Source organism: Eucyclogobius newberryi, unplaced genomic scaffold (genome assembly GCF_026437365.1).
Source record: "Eucyclogobius newberryi isolate DKJ021-1_F unplaced genomic scaffold, fEucNew1.0.hap1 SCAF_11, whole genome shotgun sequence".
Taxonomy (NCBI): Eukaryota; Metazoa; Chordata; class Actinopteri; order Gobiiformes; family Gobiidae; genus Eucyclogobius; species Eucyclogobius newberryi.
Genome location: NW_027315735.1, coordinates 18,675,911 through 18,696,745, shown reverse-complemented (window position 1 = coordinate 18,696,745; position 20,835 = coordinate 18,675,911). Strand labels below are relative to the sequence as shown.

Sequence of the window (20,835 nt, the reverse complement as noted above, 5' to 3'; positions counted from 1 at the left end):
GACTATTTTTGAGCAATTACTCTAATATTACAACAGCTTTTCGTTACAACAATTATATTATCCACGTTACGTACATATGTATATATATATTAACTTTTCAGACTGTGAAATATCACACACAGCCCGGCAACAGGAAAGAAGAGTTGAAATAGTCTGAACAGCAGGTGGCGCTACACAGCCACCATTTCCCTTCGTCTCCAAAGAAGAAGAAGGAGAAAACCGCCGTTGTTCATTTTGCAGAAGGTTGTGCGTATGTTTGTATCAAAGCTTTGACCGGCGTATTGTTCTCCGCGTGCTTCGTAAGTACCTTCTAACTGTTGCACGCGTAGTTTCTGTCAGTTGTAGGCTTTTCTAATCGCTCTCTGCCTCGCACAGTTTGCAGGAGGGACACGATAAGTGCGCGCACGTTCATCGCCATTTTGCAGCTTCTCCAACGTTAGCTTTCGGCAGCGAGGTAAATCCACGTTATGGCTGAAGAAACACGTTCTTACGAGAAAGTCCACGTCTCAACCCGATCAGCCCGACATCTGTAGCGTTCTGACGTTTGTTTTGTTTTGTTTTTTGCAGAATGGCTGAAGCTGACCGTCCTGGCAAATTATTCATTGGTGGGTTGAACACCGAGACCACCGAGGAGGCCCTTGAACAGTATTTCAGCAAGTATGGAAGGATTGTCGAAGGTACGAAACCCGGTCAATCGTGATGCTAAAATGGTTTGGTGGCTTGAATTCTAACTGTTTTTATCCCTTTTTTTTATTCCAATTTAGTTCTTTTGATGAAAGATCGTGAAACAAACAAATCTCGAGGTTTTGCATTTGTTACATTTGAAAGACCAGCTGATGCAGAGGATGCTGCCTGTGAAATGAATGGGAAGGTAGGCTCTCATTTTCCCATTCTTTTTATATTCTTGCATATTATGTTTAATTCACCACTCTTTCCCTTTGCAGTCCCTTGATGGAAAGAATATTAAAGTAGAGCAAGCGACAAAGCCCCAGTTTGAGAGCTCTGATAGAAGGGGCCCCATGCACCGCTCTCGTGGAGCACCCAGAGGGGGCCGGGGGTCCAGGGGAGGACCGAGAGGGCCACCATCTAGAGGTGACTATCAAGCAAAAACAAAGTCTATTCGCATGTATGAGGGAAATGGAAGAAAATATGTATCATTCAATTACATTTTTGTAACCTTTTTTTAAATTCACAACTAAAATGTAACTCCAGAAAACTAAAATGATCCTTAATCACATTAACATGCATTGCAATCAGGGCATTATTTGCTTTGGCTGTAAAATGCATTTCACACTACCTCCTGTTAAACACTAGGTTTTTGGGATGACCGGCATAAAGTGACTACTTGATTTGTATTTTCTTAAATCTACTTTTTTTAGAGCCTTTAACTGTGTCAGACTGGTAATGGCATGCATTTTAGGCTTGAATACGGAAAAATAAATCAGTTTTTATCTACTCCTATCCTCGCTCACTTCTCTTTACTTAATTTAATTCTTGATTTAAAGGCGGTATGAATGATTTTTCGGCGATTTGAGAACGCAGGCGGAAGTGCGCATGCGCACTCCCCCGTGCGGACTGATACAACACACACGTACGTTTGTTTATTAGCGCAACGGAGCGCATCACATCGCTCGTCTCCCGTAGATTTCTGTCCACTTCTGCGTCAGCTCGAACTGTCTTTCTCCGTCTTCATTTTGCCCCTTACACTGAGGGAACTATATTATGATAGATCCATGCGCTTAGGCACGCGGAAACGTGGGGACGAGCCTGACGCGGCTGCAGGTGAGCGATAGGAGCGTTTTATGATTGATACGTGGCAGGACAAATGATTTATCCACGCCACGAGGAAATATAAAAAAATTGATGAAAAAAATCGTCCATACCACCTTTTAATGGCACTTAATTAAAACTTGTAGAAATCTGCTGCTTGAAAGCTAAATGAAAAATCATCTACGTGTTACGGCCGGGCAGGAAAAACTAAATGTCTTTGATATATTTTCTTTTCTTTTTTAAGACTATTATGATTCGGGTGACGGTGAGTCCTATTTCAAAGGGATGTCGTCCCGTGGCCCTCCGCCAATGAAGCGAGGACCTCCAGTCCGAAATGGAGGACCACCGCCCAAACGATCAGCCCCCTCTGGTCCAATTAGTAGGCGTAAGTGCGCGGTAAAAGTTATATTTTGATACGTTTGCAACTCCAAAATGACTGCAGTTTGCATGTCTTTGATTTCAGCCCCAATGTCGAGAGGCAGAGATTCTTACGGGCCTCCACCTCGTAGAGACTCAATGTCCAGGAGGGACGATTACCCTTCTCCAAGAGATGATCATTACAGCTCAAAGGACAGGTATGTTTGCATTTCGGAAGCTTTAAGATGAATCTGCAGGTAACAGGCAAACACTTATATTCCAACATGTTTTTAGCTACTCGAGTAGAGATTACAACTCAAGAGATTCAAGGGATTATGGCCCACCTCCTAGAGACTACTCCTATCGTGAATATTCTAGTTCAAGAGACGACTATGGTTCCATGTCCCGTGGATACAGGTATGCAATAATGTCTGTTTTAGGATTTTTCTGTTCTTTCTGATAAAATCTAAATATAAATCTATCTTACAATTTTTTGTTTTTAAGTGACCGCGATGGTTACGGTGGAGGAAGAGAACCTCGGTACATGGAGCGAAGTGGCGGCTCCTACAGAGATTCATACGATGGTTACGGTAAGATGTGATCATACGGGTGTAATAGGGTAGTAATCCTAAAGAATATTGCAAAAATGATCAAATCAGTCACAGAAGCAAAACTTCAAGTCACAAGAACCATTTCTCGTCTCCACTGAGGAAAATGTGATAAAATGCCTGTGAACCCCTTCAGTACTGTAGCTTGCAAAATTTGCTTTTATATTGGAATTGCGTCAAACAATGGCAAATTCGTCTCCAACAAAACCTCTCACGTAAAATGTTTTGAAACGAGAAGCACAAATACCAAAATTATACTTTCCCTCAAAGTAAAGGCCCTGGAAAACGACACCCAAGTACTTCATTCAAAAATGTCAACATTGAATGCATCGCTTCATCTGCAACGCTCGCTTGGACCTTTCGACGGAAAATGGCTACTTGGAGCAATGGCATGCTGACTGGAATGGGCAAAACGGCTCATTTGTTTACTTCACCACTAAAATGTATAGGAAAGAAAAATGGGCAGCAGTGGTTAGTGCTCTCGCCTTTTTAACAAGGGTTTGATTCCTAGAACTGGTGGGGCCGTGTGTGCATGTTCCCTCCATATCAGCGGGTATTCCGGTTCCCCTACAACTTAAAACATGTACAATAGTCCAATCTGGGGCCTGGAGTCACCAATAAAAGGGATTCTGAACCCCAGTGGGAGTCCCCTGGTTAAATAAAGCTGATACAAATTTGAATATTTAATTTAATTTTGAGAAGGGAGTGGCTCTTGACGTGCAAAAACAATGTTTAAGTTGAACCTTGCAATTACCTGAACCATTGACCCTGCAGGTAACTCTCGCAGCGCCCCACCCTCAAGGGGGCCCCCACCATCCTATGGTGGAAGTGGCGGAAGCAGTCGTTACGATGACTATGGCAGCAGTTCCAGGGACGGATATGGGAGCCGTGACAGTTACCCCAGCAGTCGGAATGACTCATACGCACCTAGTCGTGAGCGCATGGGCCGTCAGGATAGGGGCCCAGCCCCGCCTGTCAACACAGGCTATCGCAATTCATACAGCAGCTCAAGTCGTGGTCGTGGCAACCAATCTGATGGAGGAATGGCGCGCAGCAGATACTAACATGGACTCAACAACAAAATTGCGTGTTTCCAAAAAATGACAAGGCAACACATTGTAGTCGAGTCATTAGTGGATTTGAATCTTAGTTTTGAACTGTATCTTGACTTTCCAAGTTTTTTTGTTTTTTTTTAAATGTGTATTTTAATTGGTATTTTTCTTGCAAATGTATTAGTACCGTCCCCGAGTACATGTTTTTTTGTAACATCAGTGCTGTTGAGATCTGCAATGCCCTTGACGTCTGGCTTTCCTATTCTAATAAAGCTTTTAGTTGTAACATGACAACTGCGGCTACGTGTCAATTTAAAGTCACAAAATGGAAAGTTAATGTAGTAAAGATTCATCTTAACTTTAATACTGGCCAAGTATCTGATGTTCTCCCAATATTTAAAAGTGTTACTGTCCAAATGTTCCACTGAATGGACCCATCAGCCTTGTGCCTGAGGGCAAGCAACGACAAACCCAAAGGCAACAACCAAATGCAAGTCTTTTCAACTCAACTGATAAGTCAACAGCTGGTAAGCAAAGCAAAACTTTGTTTCTGATCATGCATTTCTCATTGTCCTGTATACCAATGCCTTCTATTCAAAGACACAGGGTTCCCACACGTCCTGCAAAACCTGGAAACAAATCTGCCCATTTTCTGGACATGAAAAATTAGAGAAACCGCCAAATCCTAGGAAAGTTTTGTCCTTAAATAGCCAGTTGCTTTGCTACTCAGAGTAAATATAAATGGGATTTGTTTTAAGTCCGTAAATAAAATAAGATCAATTGAGAGTATAGACCCTTTTCTAAATTCCATCAAAATACTGGAAATTTGTTCAGCATATCTTGGAAGACCCTCAAACCCCCTTCACTGTCAATTTTGGGGATTTCAAGACTTAAATTATTTAATTTGAGATGATTTTGGGTGCAGCGTATTGCCATCTTGAAAAAGTAATTTTTGTTGACTACAAACAATGCAATCCTTTTTGAAGGTCCAGGAGAAAAGGCAATAAGAAAGCTCCTAGGTCAGCAGTTCTCAAAACATGTTCCATCGAGTGCTTCCGACAAAAAGAACCTCCAGGTCTAACACGGGGTTTGGAAAATAATTGGATTTGAGTGGACGTTGTATAGATCTTTAATGGTGAAACTGTCAATACGTAATTGTAGACTCTGTGATATCTAAAATATCCTGGATGAAATGTGTGTGGGAACCCTGAAGACGACGTTTGCCTGTGGACTAAAGGAGTTTCTCTGAAGGTCAGTGTAGACTATGATTTAAGTGCAACTTCCAGACCTCAACAATGTTCTTCAAACTTCAAATTGGAGGGAGATATTTCTTGTTTCACTCTTTCAACCTTTTTAAAGCAGTGTTTTGTTATAGTAAGCTCCATTTTTTTTAAAAGTGGAAAAATCGACAAACTTGCAAGCTCTAACACTGAAGATCGCTGGAAGAACCTTCATGCAAAGTGCCAACTCGAAACAATCACTGAAGATAAATCGGGTCAAACTCAGGATTTGAAATGTCAGCGTTTTATGATAACTAAATACACATTTTTGAATGAATCGGGTTGTAACTTTTATTCTTGTTGCAGGATGAACCCCTCTAGTCACTGATGCCTAATAGAATTCGGAAGGGGAAAACTGCACAAGTTTGAGCTCTAATAATGCATGGACACAAGTCGAGGTACGCGTAGTGTGATGTCGTAACCTCTTTGTAAATGCAATATTCTAAAATCTCGTCTGCTTTTTAGATGGCCCAAGGTGGTAGGACGTGGAGCCAAAGAAATGCATTTGTTTCAATGAATGAATGTATTTGTGTTTTTTTTTTTTTTAATAAACAATACAATGTGTTGTGATATTACATGTCGTTCGTGTATCTGTAATTATCAAGGGATTTTAATTTGCTAATTATAGGCTACTCTGCATTTTTCTACAAACTTCGCACACTCCACATATGAAACTAGTACATGTAAGAACAATAAGTGATTAGACTTTATTGAGTACATGTAAGAACAATAAGTGATTAGACTTTAAGATAAGATAATCCTTTATTTTATTGAGTACATGTAAGAACAATAAGTGATTAGACTTTATTGAGTACATGTAAGAACAATAAGTGATTAGACTTTATTGAGTACATGTAAGAACAATAAGTGATTAGACTTTATTGAGTACATGTAAGAACAATAAGTGATTAGACTTGATGGCCCGCGTGTCCCGGAGGCAGCTTTACTGGAGGTATGTGGATTGCCGGTAGGCGTGATCGCAGCAGATGTGCTCCGCGTCACACGAACCCCCGACGCGGTTGTTTTTTTTTTGTTGTTTTCCCTCTTCCGATCGTCAAGAAGTGCGGATGTGAGCAACCGCTGCAAAACATGTAGCCAGAAGTTACACCAAAGATGAATCCAGAGGAGCAGGCCGTTACGTGGTTGATATCATTAGGAGTCCTTAGCTCGCCCAAAAAGACCATCGCGGACCCGGAGGAGTTTCTGAAAAGCTCGCTGAAGGATGGCGTCGTCCTCTGCAGGCTCACGGAGCGCCTCGTGCCTGGCTTTGCGCCGAAGGTAAGTTGCAGATAAAGTTGGTGGACGTTGCGGGTGCGTTGTGCAGGACGGTCCTGGTCGTTAGCGCGGAAGGGAGGGGTAAATGACAACACACGAGCGCGGTTATGGAGAACTAACGAGCTTCACGCAAGTTCACGCGGAACTCGGTGTGTAAAATGCGGGTTTGAGAATTAAACATCAAAACTGACTACGCCAACGTGTGAAATGTGAGCAGTTTATACGGGAATTGTGTATTTTTTGTCCGTTTCCTGTGAGGCTATGATTGATTCCGCATTCTTGACGGTGAATGTGGCGGACAGTCGACGGGACGTGTCTGCAACAGTTTGCGGGACAGCGTCCCCTCGTCCTTATTTACACATTTACATCAGGAAGTAACTTTTGCTCATCGTGCAAATGGTATTCAAGCGGAAAAAGTCGTAGCTGAGAAGCATGTTTATAACGTTGAACAGTTGCAAATATAGATCGTCACTTCCTCTTAAACATAACGCTGTTCCCGGTCCCATGTCCTACTCTGTCAAGCTAGCGTCAGTATAGAGTTCTCACTTTCTATACATTATTAATTTATAATGCATCACATATTTCCATCACTAAACATTCTTAAGCGCAGAAGGATGGGGAAAACATGATTGGTTGGCCTACAATTTGTTTTAATTATCAACATTAGCCCACATAAACGGACTGTTAATCTTATTTTGAAAGCAACGGAGCGGATCATCTTCGCTCATCGAATGTTTCTTTTTGAAGTCCTAATACATGTTTGGATGAACGAGAGAGCCAAAGAATGTAGTTATTTAGTTGAATAGAACCCCAATGGAAGCTACACCGTCTACAACGTGTATTCTGAGTGTAAAATGAGCATGTTAGAGCCACAGTGTCTAATATGGTGTGTTTACGCAGTACTGCCAGGACCCGAGGACTGAAGCGGAGTGTCTGGGCAACATTCGTGAGTTTTTAAAGGGATGCTCGTCCTTAAAAGTAGAGGTAAGTTGGGTCATGTTCTGGCATGGTCGTTATCTATTTGCTCTTTGGCCTTATGCACACCGATCAGCTGTGTTTAGCTGCTTATCATGGTGACAGACCAAGCACATGCATAAAGTCAGTGTTTGCCCTGTTCACGCACAGATGAGGAACTCTAGTCCCGTTTCAAGTGACCTCTGCTTTCATTCCCTTAATACTGCTCTCTGTCGTGTCTATACTTTAGTTTACTCTATTGGTTCCCTTCTTAATGCCAGTATTGTATGTCTATCATTAGTATCCGTTTTATGAGTGGCTTTTACCTGATCAATTTGCACAATTACATCAGCTCCTTAAATACTGGCTAGAACAAAAAGTCAATAAAAAGATAATTAGATTAGCAAGATAGAGGGTTTTCTTCAATCCACTTTATTGCCGGGCGAGTTTATTTGTAGGGCACAATTTGTACACAAGGCAACTCAAAGTGCTTCACACAACAGGAAAAATGCACTGAAATACAGGAATTACTTTCTATGTATGACGAACCTCGACATGTTTTCTTTATCGTCTTTATTTTTATGTGTAGTCTGTCAACTTTTGTTATGTGTTTTGTAAAAAGAAAAGCCTATTAAAGCCATTTTCCTGGCTTCATGACAGTTTGCGGTTGGTGGTTTCTTTAAAAGACCTACTGGATGAGCTCTTTTGCTCCAAAGTAAAGTGACTCACTAGTGATGCTCAGTAGGATTGTTATGCCAGGGAGGTCCCCATTTGCCTCTAGCCAAAGCCAAGTTCTGGTCATAATTAGACACAGGCAGGCAGCCAGTGGTCACTGGCTTTTTTTGGAGAACGACCATGAAATATCATGAAAGAACACGGTGCCGTATTGCCCTGTATTGTTGGTTAGCAATTATCTACAGTTTGAACTTTTTCCCCTTGCCCTCACCAGGCAGCTGTGCCCTGTGACTGCACAAAGAGCAGAACATTTTCACTTCTGCCAGCAGACTCAGAAAGGGGAAACATTTGTTCAATTTAAATAAATTGCCATACATATAAGCTAGCTGGTTCTGTCTTGACTGAACACAAACACACTTCCTAATCATGGAAGTCTTCTTTTGCTTGCATGATGTTATGTGCTATCAATCTCTGCCGTATTATGATCTTACATAATTCAGCTCTGAATGAGGTCATACTCTACTCCTGAGGATGGCGCTACGACTCCACCTCTATATTTAAGATGTTTTATTTAAAATGTGAAACCTTATCCATGGAAAGAAATGAGATCGCGGTCTCAGACAAAGTCGACACGCGGTTTGACAGTGAGCGGGAACATTCTGAGTTAACATCAAGTAAAAATCACATAGTAGTAAATAAATAAAAGTCTAATTTTAAACATCATGTTTCATCCTTTTACTTTTAATTTATTCAATAACAATCATATTTGTTACATTAGGTTGTAATAACATTAGGACGGAGGTTTATCATTTTCTCAAAACCTCTTCTTTTTCAGGGCTTTGAACCAGAATGGTTGTACTCGGGTGAGAACTTTAGCAAGGTGCTGACTACATTATTAGCAGTCAACTTTGCGACACAAGGTAAGATATTTAGAACTGCACAACAGTTCTTTGGTGCTCACAGTTCTTAGTTTCAATGTTGACGCCGTCTTTTTGAAATGTTCATTATTGAAAATAATGTGCTGGTCTACTTTCTCCAGCTTTGACTGTTTAAACTGTGCACTCTGGGATATGTATGTCTCTACATATTTACATCTTCTATAACAATTAAATCAATAAATAGATTATCATTGTAAAAAGGTTGCATTTTTTCTTCGGGGCGCACCTATGCATATACTAGTATCAGATAATGGGGCAGATGCTAAAGAAATACGGGGTCAGGGTGGCGATGCAGCATCATGGCTGATCAGATTAGGAAACCACAGCAATGGCTTTCTTTGGGGAAAGAACACATCTAATATGAGCAAACTAGTGTGTCACAGTAATCAAAGCAGTTGTTTTCTGGACTATTTCTAGTGCCAGTATTAATGCTCTCTTCTGAGATTTGAACCTGCAGTACTGTATACTGATTAGTTTGTATGGGTGGATTAGATTTGCCTTTTATTTATTCCCATAGGAACATTTGTCCTCTGCATTTGACCCAGCCTTTAATACTTCTGGGTCAACCTGTCAGGAGCAGTGGTCAGCCTGGTCAGGACATAGCTGGAGGATTTTATTAGTGTGCATGTTTTAGACATTATCATACACACCTCCTGGTTTGGAGCAAATTGATCTGTGGTTTAGTGCAACATTTAGTGGCAAAAATACAATTCCGTTCCAGATCAAAAGAGAAAATGTATTTATGAGCACAGTTTGTTTATTTATTTATTGGTGAGTATTTTTATTAGTTGAATAAATACTGCCATAAAGGTAATGTACCCGAACGCATGCATGTGTTGAAGAGAATTATGTATACTTGTTAAGATTGTTCTCATTGTTACATATGGCCCCTTTAAACCCCTTGACGTTTTACCTCGCGCTAACCAACAGATGCAAAACGTAATCACATATCTTCAACGTAGAAATGAATAATTCATACTGCCGTTTTTATATTATTAAGAATTACATGTCAGACCCACTATTGTATGCCTATAAACACGCCACGGTGGCACAGTGGTTCGAGCTCTCGCCACACAGCAGGAAGGTCCTGGGTTTGACTCCTAGATGGCATGGGGCCTTATTGTTGGGAGTTTGCACAGTCTCCCCATGTCTGCATAGGATTCCTCCAGATGCTCCAGTTTCCACTATCACTATAAACATGGGGCCAGGAGAAAAATAGATTTTTAAATCTCTAAGGTCAATCTAAAGGTCAAAGAAAACAATTAAAAATACTCTTGGACAACCTTGTATACTTGTTGTTATTTTTTTATGTCCTTTATTTCATCCTTTTATAACTTAACTTAAATACACTGAAATGAATACCTTTTGCTGCATACAATGTACACACTATGGGCACAGTACATATGACCCATCTCTGTACTGAGCTGTTCCAAATGTACAAAACACATTTCTGTTTGTGTGCTTTGTCTTTCCCATAGACAGTGGTGCTGAGCGGTCATGTCCACAGTCCGGAGTGTCGTCCCCCAGTCAGTCCTTGTCTTCACACTCGCTCTCCACAGTCAAATCTAAAGGCTCTCTCCGCAGACAGTCCAAATCTGCAGTGAGATATTCTTACACCGCCAAAGTTATATCATTACCATACACCTTTTTCTATTCATTTGTGTCATGCCATTGTTTGTTTTCTATTTCTAGGAGATGGGTGACAATGGAGGGAACGCTGGACAGCTGCTGGTTAAAGCTCGGTTCAACTTCAAACAAAACAATGAGGATGAGTTATCCTTCAGTAAAGGTGAAGTGATCCTGGTGTTGCGGCAGGAGGAGGGCGGCTGGTGGGAGGGCACGCTCAATGGAAGGACAGGCTGGTTCCCGAGTAACTATGTCCGAGAGGTCAAAACATGTGGTAAGTCTTAACATTTTCATATTTATTTTGCCACGGTAAACATTTGTCATAGCTAGCCACTAGATGGTGCTGTCTTCACACATTTTCTCCTGCGCTTTTTCTAAAACAGAGAAACCCATGTCTCCAAAAGGAACGCAACTCACTAAGAATTACTTCAGTGTGGTTAGTATTTGTATTCCTGAGCACTACAGTTTACTTTGAAGTAAAACCTACTACTTTGAATAATAATATGAAGTGTATTCTAATGTGTTGTTTTATTCTCTGAAGGTGGTACAGGATATTTTGGAACATGAGCGTGAATTTGTCAAAGACTTACAAGTTGTCTTGGGTTCCTACCTTCGACCGCTTCAAGCCAGCGACAAGTAAGAAAAATGATGAAGCCGGTGTCTGCATTTTTACCCTAAATGCATAATGATACAGTGTATACAACATAAAACGTGATATTTTCTGATTTTGTTGTTAGATTAAGTCCAGCTGACAGTACTACGCTTTGTGGAAACCTGGAAGAAATCCTCACCTTTCAGCAGAGCCTCTGTGCAGCTTTGGAAGACTGCACAAAGTAATCCCAATTCATTATAATCTATAATGCTTAAAGTTTCATAAACCGGCTCCAAAAGGATCTATTTTTTTTGGGCTTATTTTTAATCTCTAAAGCTTTACACTGCAACTTCTTTATTTATTATATGAATTGTTCACTTATTTTTTAATGTTACTTATTGACAATTTCTTGTATCTCAGAGTTCCCGAGTGTCAACAGCGAGTGGCAGGCTGCTATGTCACTCAGATGAATCAAATACGGGCATTATATCTGGCTTACTGCTCGAGTCATCCCTCAGCAGTTTGCATCCTGACTGACCACAGGTTAGCAGTTATGAATATATTGAAATGTTTTATCGCATGCGTTCACGCGCGAGAAATTCCTCCTTTTAAATGTTTTAAATAAAATCATGTGTATAGTATTCATGCCTGCGCATTATTTATTGTTGTTAACAAAATGGTTGCTATAATCTAAATGTAGCAGGTAGAAGTATAAAGTTGCAGCGTTGCAGGTTTAGAATACTGACAGGAAGCCATTTGTTGACAGGATATGTATTCACAATGTGGTTTTGGTGACAAGCAAGATTTTTCTCTAGAAAGCTCCCAATTTATGAAACTAAAAAACCCTCCCAATTTACACCTAATTTATAATATTGTACCAACTGTTTTTTTAATACATTATCTTGTTTATTGAACAGCGATGAGCTTGACAAGTTTATGGAGAGTCAAGGTGCAAATGCTCCAGGAATCCTAACTCTGACCACCAGCCTCAGCAAACCTTTCATGAGGCTGGACAAATATCCAACACTTTTTCAGGAATTGGAGCGGCATGTGGAGGTACACATTATTGCACATTGAACTCCTGAGGAGATGCAATGCAATTACTGAGTTAACTGTAAAATTGACTTTAATTTTTATCAACTACAGGAAGCCCATCTTGACTACCCTGACATCATAAAGGCAACAGCTGCATTTAAAAACCTTGTTGTAAGTATACATCCCAATATAAAGATGGACAAGACAAAGATAAGGCTACAGTTTTCTGTCGGTGTAATCCCTCTTTCGTCCAGGCGTGTTCCATAGTAGAAAAAGCTTCAGTTGTAGTCATCTGGACTCAGTTAGAAAAAATAGACGTTTCGACTCTCATCCAAGAGTCATTGTCAATAAAAGAATTTAGATTGAGAACTCCGATATTAATACTGTTCTGTGGTAAGACCCGCCCATTGGGCGGAGCCTTCCTGAAGTAGAAAGAGTTGTTTGTTTCAACAGAAACTCCCCCCTTGTATCTACCGAGCTAGCCTATTCAGAATCTTAATGGGCTATTAGAATCCTCTTTGTCTTTGTGAGACCCTGGCTCAACCACCCTGAGTACCTGATTAGCATCTACATGTCCTGGTCCTGGTCCTCTACCTTTCCAGGGGTTCAGTATACCATTATAGATACCAGGAAGATTGAATCTGAGCCCTCCATTTCTGTTTAAAGAAGGTCTTTCTTTTTTAACAAAAATAGCTTCCTTGACTCCTCTTTCAAACCATCTTTTCTCCTGCTTAAAACCTTCACCTCACCGTCTTCAAACGAGTGATTAGAGGCTTCAAGATCTACAGTTTTCTGTTATCATGGCAATATGTAATCCAAATCTAATCTGAATTTGTGATGTTTTGCATCATCTTCTTTGGATGGATACTGTTTCTTTTTTGGATGGATTTAAAGATGAAATTTGCTCTGAAGGCACACCTTTAGCTGTTCTAGCTTTCCTAGATATGTATATGAGCAAACCCATGCTCGTTTATAGTGTGGAAAATGTTGCATTGTCATTTCTGAGAAGGGAATGTCCCTACATTGAGCTGAGATATACCCACATAAGTTAACTTTTGGTGTTTTTCCTCTTTTTTTCATTTTTAGCATAAATAATTCTATACCTCATATCGTTATTTGACATGTTACTGTTGTTTGTTCTTGTTTGTAGATGCAATGCCAGAATTTGCGTAAGCGTAAGAACCTGGAGCTGCAGATCTTGTCTGAGCCGGTGCGAGGCTGGGAAGGAGACTGCATTAAGAGCATTGGGCAGGTGTCTTACATGTCTCAAGTCTACATGAAGAGTGGTTCCAGTGAGGTAAGAACAACATGACTTATCATTATTGGAGTGGCAACCTTCACTGGCCAAATACACCTTTAAATGTGTACATACTATATCTTGGTTACAAGTGAATAATACACATATGAATTAAAGGGACATGAACATTATATGAGCATCCCTGAATAGGGTTGAAATGTTATGGCATCATTAGAGGAGTGTTATGCGAAATCAATACGCTGAAAAATGGCACAGAAACCAGTGTAAACCGTATTAAGAAACCCCTGAGCTCCTTTTCGTGTGGTTTCTTTGAAGGGTTCAGTTTCAAACTTGTGGTTGGAACAAAGTGCAAAAGAGACGTTTGGATAAGCCTCATCAGGAAACCTGTTTCCAGCCATAATTACTATTTGTTACATATATTCTATTGGTGGGGTTTTGAGTATGTCTCAGACATAACTAATTGGCATATGTAGATCACAACCAGGTTGAAAAGTATTTGCTTTTTCCACATTCTTATTCCAAAATGAATTAAATTCATTTTGTGAACGATAATACCCTAAAATGACAACATGAAAGAAGGTTGTTTATATTCTTTGCAAATTTATTAAAAACAAAAATGTACTTGTACGTACATAAATATTCACAGCCTTAGCTGAATATTTTGTTGAAGAACCTTTGGCTCTAATTACAGCCTCATGCTACAAGCTTGGAGCAGATATTTAAGAGCAGTTTCTCTCATTCTTCTTTGCTGAACTTCTCATGAGGCTTCATCAGGTTGGATGGTGAATGTCGGTTCACAGTCATTTTCAGATCTCTCCAGAGATGTTCAGTTGGGTTCAAGTCTGGGCTCTGGCTGTGCTCAAGGACATTCACAGAGTCCTGTAGCCACTTCTCTGTTATCATGGCTGTGCTTAGGGTCCTTCTCTTGGAAGATGAACCTTTGCCCCAGTCTGAGGTCCAGAGCAGGTTTTCATCAAGGATGTGTCTGTACACTGCTGCACTCCTCTTTCTGTTGATCCTGACTATTCTCCCAGTTCCTGCAGCTGAAACACATGTCCACAGCTGATGCTGCCACCACCATGCTTCACTGTAGATACAGAACTGACCAGGTGATGAGCAGGGCCTGGTTTCCTCCAGACATGACTCTTGTTATTCAAGCCAAAGAGTTAAATCTTTGTTAAATCAGACCAGAGATTTCTGTTTCTCATGGTCTGAGAGTCCTTCAAGTGCCTTTTTGCAAACTCCAGGTGGGCTGTCATGTGACTTTTACTGAGGAGTGGCTTCACCACTCGACCATTCAAGCCTGATTAGTGGAGGGTAGCTGAGATGGTTGTTCTTCTGGAAGGTTCTCCTCTCTCCACAAAGACACACTGGAGATCTGTCAGACCATCAGGTTCTTGGTCACCTCCCTGCCTAAGGCCCTTCTCCAGCTCTACAGCTTTAGGAAGTCTTGGTGGTTCCAAACCTTTTCCATTTCATTGCTGCAGAACTGTTTCTGTTCCTGTCCCCAGAACTGTGCATTGATACTGTCATTTCTGAGGTTCACAGACAGTTCCTTGGACTTCATGCCTTGGTTTGTGTTCTGTTACTTGGACCTTATATAAACAGGTGTGTGCTTTTCCAAATCACATCCAATCAACTGAATTTACCAGAGATGGACTCCAATCAAGTTGTAGAAGCGTCTCAAAGATGACCAGTGGAAAACCTGAGCTCAATTTTGAATGTTCTTGAATATTCAAACAACCTTCTTTCATGTTGTCACTATGGGGTATTGAATTAAATAATTAATTGAATCCATTTTGGAATAAGGCTGTAAGATGACAAAATGTGGATGCACCGGAAATATGATCAGCAATGACACCTATTTGTTTTACAGGAAAAAGAAGAGCGCTACCTAATGCTTTTCCCAAACGTGTTAGTAATGCTGTCTGCCAGCCCACGGATGAGTGGGTTTATTTATCAGGTTAGAAACTTACTTAAAATTATGTCAAATGTTTAAAAAATGAACGGCGTAGTATTATTAGTAATATTGGATCATTCGTCATAGGGACGACTGCCTCTAACTGGCACCACTGTGACCAGACATGCAGAGGAAACAGACAGTGTGCAGTTTGCCTTTGACATCACAGGTAAATCCCCACAGGTCTTCAAAGCTTTACACTTTTCCCTCAGTTGCTTCGTTGGCACCTTATGTAATGACTATTTTTAACCGAATACTTAAACAGGTTATAATAATATGCCTAACCCTATTGTAAAAGAAAGGTAACCTACCATTATGTTTTGTTCTGTATGTTGCACAGGAAGCATGATGGAACGTGTCACAGTGTTCTGCAGTAGTGCTTCGGAGTTACAAGAGTGGTTGGAGCACCTTCAACCTTTTACTAAAGGAGGCAGCCCCGCAGGGACCATCATAAAGGTTCTACCCAAAGGAGATGGATTTAGTATAATTATGAGGCAAATAGGGATGCAACAGTATTCAGTATATCGCCATATTGAATTGTTAAATACCTGCACATGGCACGACTAAGCAAGCGTGTTAATCGTGCTATACTTTCACATATACTGGATGAAAACTGCTCAAAGGCCTAACCTGCTACATTAGAACAGAGAAGACATAATGTCATAGAATAAAATGTGGACATCAAAGGAAACATTTATTTTTAGTCTTTTGATTCTTATTGAATTGTGCTAAAAACCTTATGATTGCATCCTTAGTTGTGACATAGGAGACTGAAAATCTAGTGCATTTTAAGTTGTCTGATGATCTTTTTCCTTTAGACTGTAGAGGGTAAGTCACTGAGTATAGTGGGCAACCCGACTCGCTTATCCCACCGGGGCAGCCTCAGTGCTGTGAGCCGCGGCCCTCTGGAACCACCAAAGATCAATAAACCCTGGTCCCTGAGCTGTCTGCGGCCGGCTCCACCCCTAAAACCATCCGCCGCACTTGGATACAAAGAGGTATGCAAGTAACTAAACTAAATAAATGTCCTAAAAAAATAATACATTTACGTTATTATTTGATTTGCTAAGCCTTGAATACTTCGAATACTCTCGTAAAATGGCTTAAAAACAAGTTGGATTGAAAACGATTCTGAGTAGGAGTGATCAGCCCAGTTAGACGCGAGCTTTGACTCGTGCTGGAGAGTCTCATCAGTCTTCAGATCCAGCTTACGGTGCTTTGTGTGTGATCTGTCTTCACATTGTACTCATGAGGAGTTTCTTGACGTCCTGTTTGGGCTACATGTTAGTTTAGTTTATAGCTGAGAGATAAAAAAACATAACAAAGCTGGTATATACAGTATTTTATCCTCACAGTAGGTATTGCATGAATGATTTCTGTCTTCCTCCCCTACTTTCTTAAATGAATCAGCCTATTCTGAGGTAAAGAATAGGTGATGGGTGGATTGTGATCATTTTCATCAATGACCCTTGAACATTCGTCTCCTATTTCATGCACATGTTCTGTTTTTCTTTTCCCCACTCTGCCCTCTGTAGAGGATGTCTTATATCATGAAGGTAAGGTTAGCTGATTGGCAGTCGTTCTTTGTGTTTGAGTGCGATGGAGTTGTGTCTGTGCTGTTTGCTTTGGTGTTGCGCTCGCATGTGTTTGCTGTGTCTGCTGCTGTGCTTTTATCTGTCTGTTTCTACCATTCAAGTCATTTGACTGTTTTAACACATGGGACAGTAGCAAGACTTTTGTTGACCTACTGAGATAAATCACAGTGATATGAAGCAGCCAGATATTACGATTGAACAAATGTTAATAACAAATAAACCAAAGTGAATAATGACCATGAAGAGCTCTGTTCAGGGCTGCTTGAAAGTCTCTTTACTGTATCTGTATTGTTGTTGTTGTTTTTTTTTTTCTCCAAAGGATCATTTCCATTGGTATTGTAGTATACATTTTATTTTCACGTTTTCATCGGGCATCCTGTGATTTAGGTTGGTTTGGTCAGTAGTTTAAGTCAGTAAACACAAGCAGCGGGCCACTCAGCATCAGGATTTGTCTATTCTCATTTACAATGTATAATAAGATAAAGTACCAATGAATGCCAGTTGGAGTTTCTTGGAAATGGACTTTTAGACGGTAAAAACACATGGTTTCGCACCACATTAGATTTTGTGAAACATAGAGCTAAATTCAGGAATTCATCCTGGTTCTAGTTCGTCTTGTTTTCTGATGGCGTTGCTCATTGTTATTTCCTCATTTCTGCCATTTTCATCCCATAAATATTAATCCTTTTTAAATATGCTTTTGTCATCATTTTTATCTTGTAATTTGTATCATCTACAAGTTTCAGTTGCTAGGTTTTCAGTTTTTGTTCAGATGTTCTAACATTATAAATGTGTAGTAAATCAGTAAATGTTTGTTTTGTGCTTCCAGAAGTCACATTCTACTGTCACTGTGATTCTTAATTAATACAATTAGTTCTTTATGAATGTAAATCTTTAGTTTCCAAATTGCCTAAACCTCACATAAGAGATGACACCTCAGCTACTACAGTAGTTTAAATCTATTTCACAAAATCACCTGCTGTGGTTGTGGTTTTATTTCATCTCTCCAAGTTTCATTTTAAAAGAAATTGTGCAACACATTTTGAAGCTCAAAGGTCAATTGTGGAATATAGTTGCGCTGTCGATTTTTGATGTTACCTGACTGGCTTTGACAATGTGTGCTGTCTGCATTTATGATGTCTAAGCTCTGCATACACTTTGGTTTGAACTTGTCTTGTAACACAATCTTAGCAAAAGAAAAAGTTATTCTGTTAACTGGACCAAAGTGGCGAAACGCGCAAAAATAAAACTTTTGTCCGGTTAACAAAATCCATTTTTCTTTCGCTTTGGAACCTACCTCGATGACTGAGGGATTGCACAGACATACTGTATGTTGATATGATGTTTTTAAAAAAAGATATATATATACATGTATCATTTTAATTTGTTTTAATGTAGGAGTCCAGCAGAAGCCCCAGACCTATGAAAAAGTTTCTCCCTGGTAACAGGAAAAAAGAGCGCAAGCCATCAGATGATGACATTCACACAAGAAAAAGTAGGAATTTGTATAAATACAGAAAGATCATTCTTGATTTGCGATTTACTTTAATATTTATTTGCAGGCACTGTTGCTCTTGAGGAGGATGCCCAGATACTACGAGTGATTGAGGCGTACTGCACGCAGGCCAGTCTGCACCAAACCACTACTGGTGAGCACACATTCCTCTATTAGACGGTCTACATAACGAATAATAAAGCCATTATTATATAATTATTCATTATAAATATGAATCATTATTCATGATGAAGCCAAATTGTCCCCTTGCTTATAATGTTTGTGTAGCTGTGCGGAAAGAGTGTGTCCCTCAAGTGCTTCTACCGGAAGAGGAAAAGATCATTGTCGAAGAAATGAAGAGCAATGGACAGACAGTGATTGAGGAAAAGTGAGAACACTGTTGCTATCTACATATATATATATACACACACACACGCGCGCGCGCGCTCGCTCGCTCGCTCGCTCGCTCACTCACACCAGTGTGTGTGTGTATATATATTCATAGAAATTTATATATTTTGTATAAAAAAACAGCGCATCTCTCTCAAGTCTCTTAAGTTTCTCAAAATGTCTCTTTTAGTATTCTATGTAAACAATTGGGCCAGAATTGAATAAACTAATTTATTTCAGAAAGACTGATTTTTAAGCAAAAAGTATAATTTTGAAGCAGCTAAATAATGTCTATGGTAAAAAGCAAAACAGCTTCTTTCAGTATAATTACATAATGTTTTTATCAAAACAATAATTTTGAACTTTATTTTAGGAGCTTGGTCGATGCTGTTTATGCTTTAAAGGATGAGGTGCATGAGCTTAAAAAGGTAACCTTGCCATTTGAATCAAAATAATATATGTCTTTGTCCCGTTTGACAGTTGTAGCAATGAGCTCAACTTCTGATTGTGTTTTCTGTGACTCGCAGGAGAACAGGTGGATGAAGCAGTTTCTGGAGGAGGAGCAGAAGTCTCGAAAAGAGTTGGAGAGGGTGGTCAGGAAACTGGCCAAGCAGAAGAACGATTGTACTTGGGAAGATGGAGCCCACTGACCGTCCACACAGTTCAGCCTTATGGGTTTCCTATTGTGGAGACTCGATTGGTCGTGCAGCACTTCTATCATTAAGACTCCTTTTCCCATGCATGGAGTGACATAACGTGCTATACTTTGATTTGATGGTAATTCAAATCTCCTCCTTCTGGATATAATCTGTGAACGTAATAAAAACAGGACCTCAACTCCAAATTCCAAAAATGTATTAAAACAAAAAATAAAAATTGTGTAAAGTTTGCCAAACAATTTACATTTATTTATTGTTTAAAACACATAATTTGGACATTAGCCTTACTGATATAGTTTGCTGTCTTTTTTAAAAATGATGGCAATAGAACAGTCCATGCTTGAGTACTAAAACCTGGACTGTTTTTCTAGGTTAATTAAGATTATAAGCAGCGATTCGTTTTCAGTTATGAGTAGAGCTAAGCTAACAAAGTGCCTCTCTGAAATGGTCCACAATGTATACAATAAGGACCAGTTTAGGGTCAAATAATGCATGGTTTGTATTTAACGCTTTATTGTACTATGTCATGAGTGCTAAGAGACGTGGGTGTCGGGAAAGTTCATATTTTATTTTGCAATGGTACGTTTATTTTATGAGCATGTTCACTCAAAATGGCTTTCTACTGGCATATTGCTCCCGTGTGTTTGACTTATGCCAGCTGATGCTATTTCAGCATGGTTTTCATATTTTTGTAATTGATTAAATAGCAATACAAATAAAATACCGATCTTATTCAACCAAAATAGGGCAGGTTTGTTCGGCTGTGGCCACTGGCCCTTGGATGTCTTTGTGTCCGAAAGTATGGTCCTAGATTTCAGCTGTATCTTATTGGTCAAGCGATTTTCCAGGCACACATCTGACCATCGAATGTGTAGTTTGTCATGCATCTCTATTTTTTCAAGTTGTCCATAACTGTTCAATCTATTTCACTGACCTCTTTAAGCACCCACATTTCGGTCTTATGTTACTGTATCACGTGTGTTTTTTTATGTATCCTATGCAAAATTGTTACAAGCTTTTTTCTAGTGCTATTGTTCTTCATGGTACATGCTACCATATTCAGTTATTTTATTAAAATCTAATATAATGAGACATGAATTGTGCATGACTTTTTATTTTGATTAAACATGCAAAACAGTTGAAAATATTCTAATTCTGTTTCGGAATAAAGAGACACTTTTCCACGCTGCGTTCTTTAGTGGGGTTCAGGAATTTGTGGGTGGGCAGATTCATACAGGTCGTTTGTGGAAGGACTGAGTCAGTAGCATCCTGTGTGCATCACCTCTGCAGCTACACCTAACTTCTGACCAAGATTC

The 20,835-nt window shown here is 39.8% G+C and overlaps 2 protein-coding genes across 4 annotated transcripts; both read left to right on the top strand.

Annotated features, from left to right (window-relative positions):
- Positions 1-375: 375 nt before the first annotated feature.
- rbmx (RNA binding motif protein X-linked) lies at positions 376-5,443 on the top strand. 2 transcript variants are annotated; one of them, XM_072436885.1, is made up of 9 exons: positions 376-454; positions 568-677; positions 765-871; positions 945-1,092; positions 2,015-2,155; positions 2,234-2,345; positions 2,422-2,544; positions 2,632-2,717; positions 5,374-5,443. In XM_072436885.1, the coding sequence occupies exons 2-9, from the start codon at positions 569-571 to the stop codon at positions 5,376-5,378; spliced, it is 831 nt and encodes a 276-aa protein (XP_072292986.1). In that variant the 5' UTR covers positions 376-454; position 568; the 3' UTR covers positions 5,379-5,443. The 2 variants fall into 2 exon arrangements, with proteins under 2 accessions (XP_072292986.1, XP_072292977.1); XM_072436876.1 differs by lacking the exon at positions 5,374-5,443 and adding an exon at positions 3,510-4,081.
- A 654-nt stretch (positions 5,444-6,097) lies between these two features.
- Positions 6,098-20,611, top strand: arhgef6 (Rac/Cdc42 guanine nucleotide exchange factor (GEF) 6). 2 transcript variants are annotated; one of them, XM_072436855.1, is made up of 22 exons: positions 6,098-6,345; positions 7,243-7,326; positions 8,807-8,891; positions 10,388-10,509; positions 10,602-10,809; positions 10,919-10,971; positions 11,077-11,171; positions 11,273-11,368; positions 11,548-11,670; positions 12,045-12,183; positions 12,274-12,333; positions 13,313-13,459; positions 15,297-15,383; positions 15,468-15,549; positions 15,721-15,836; positions 16,199-16,378; positions 16,916-16,936; positions 18,374-18,470; positions 18,538-18,624; positions 18,759-18,858; positions 19,234-19,288; positions 19,388-20,611. In XM_072436855.1, the coding sequence occupies exons 1-22, from the start codon at positions 6,181-6,183 to the stop codon at positions 19,508-19,510; spliced, it is 2,325 nt and encodes a 774-aa protein (XP_072292956.1). In that variant the 5' UTR covers positions 6,098-6,180; the 3' UTR covers positions 19,511-20,611. The 2 variants fall into 2 exon arrangements, with proteins under 2 accessions (XP_072292956.1, XP_072292965.1); XM_072436864.1 differs by lacking the exon at positions 16,916-16,936.
- The last annotated feature ends 224 nt before the right edge of the window (positions 20,612-20,835 follow it).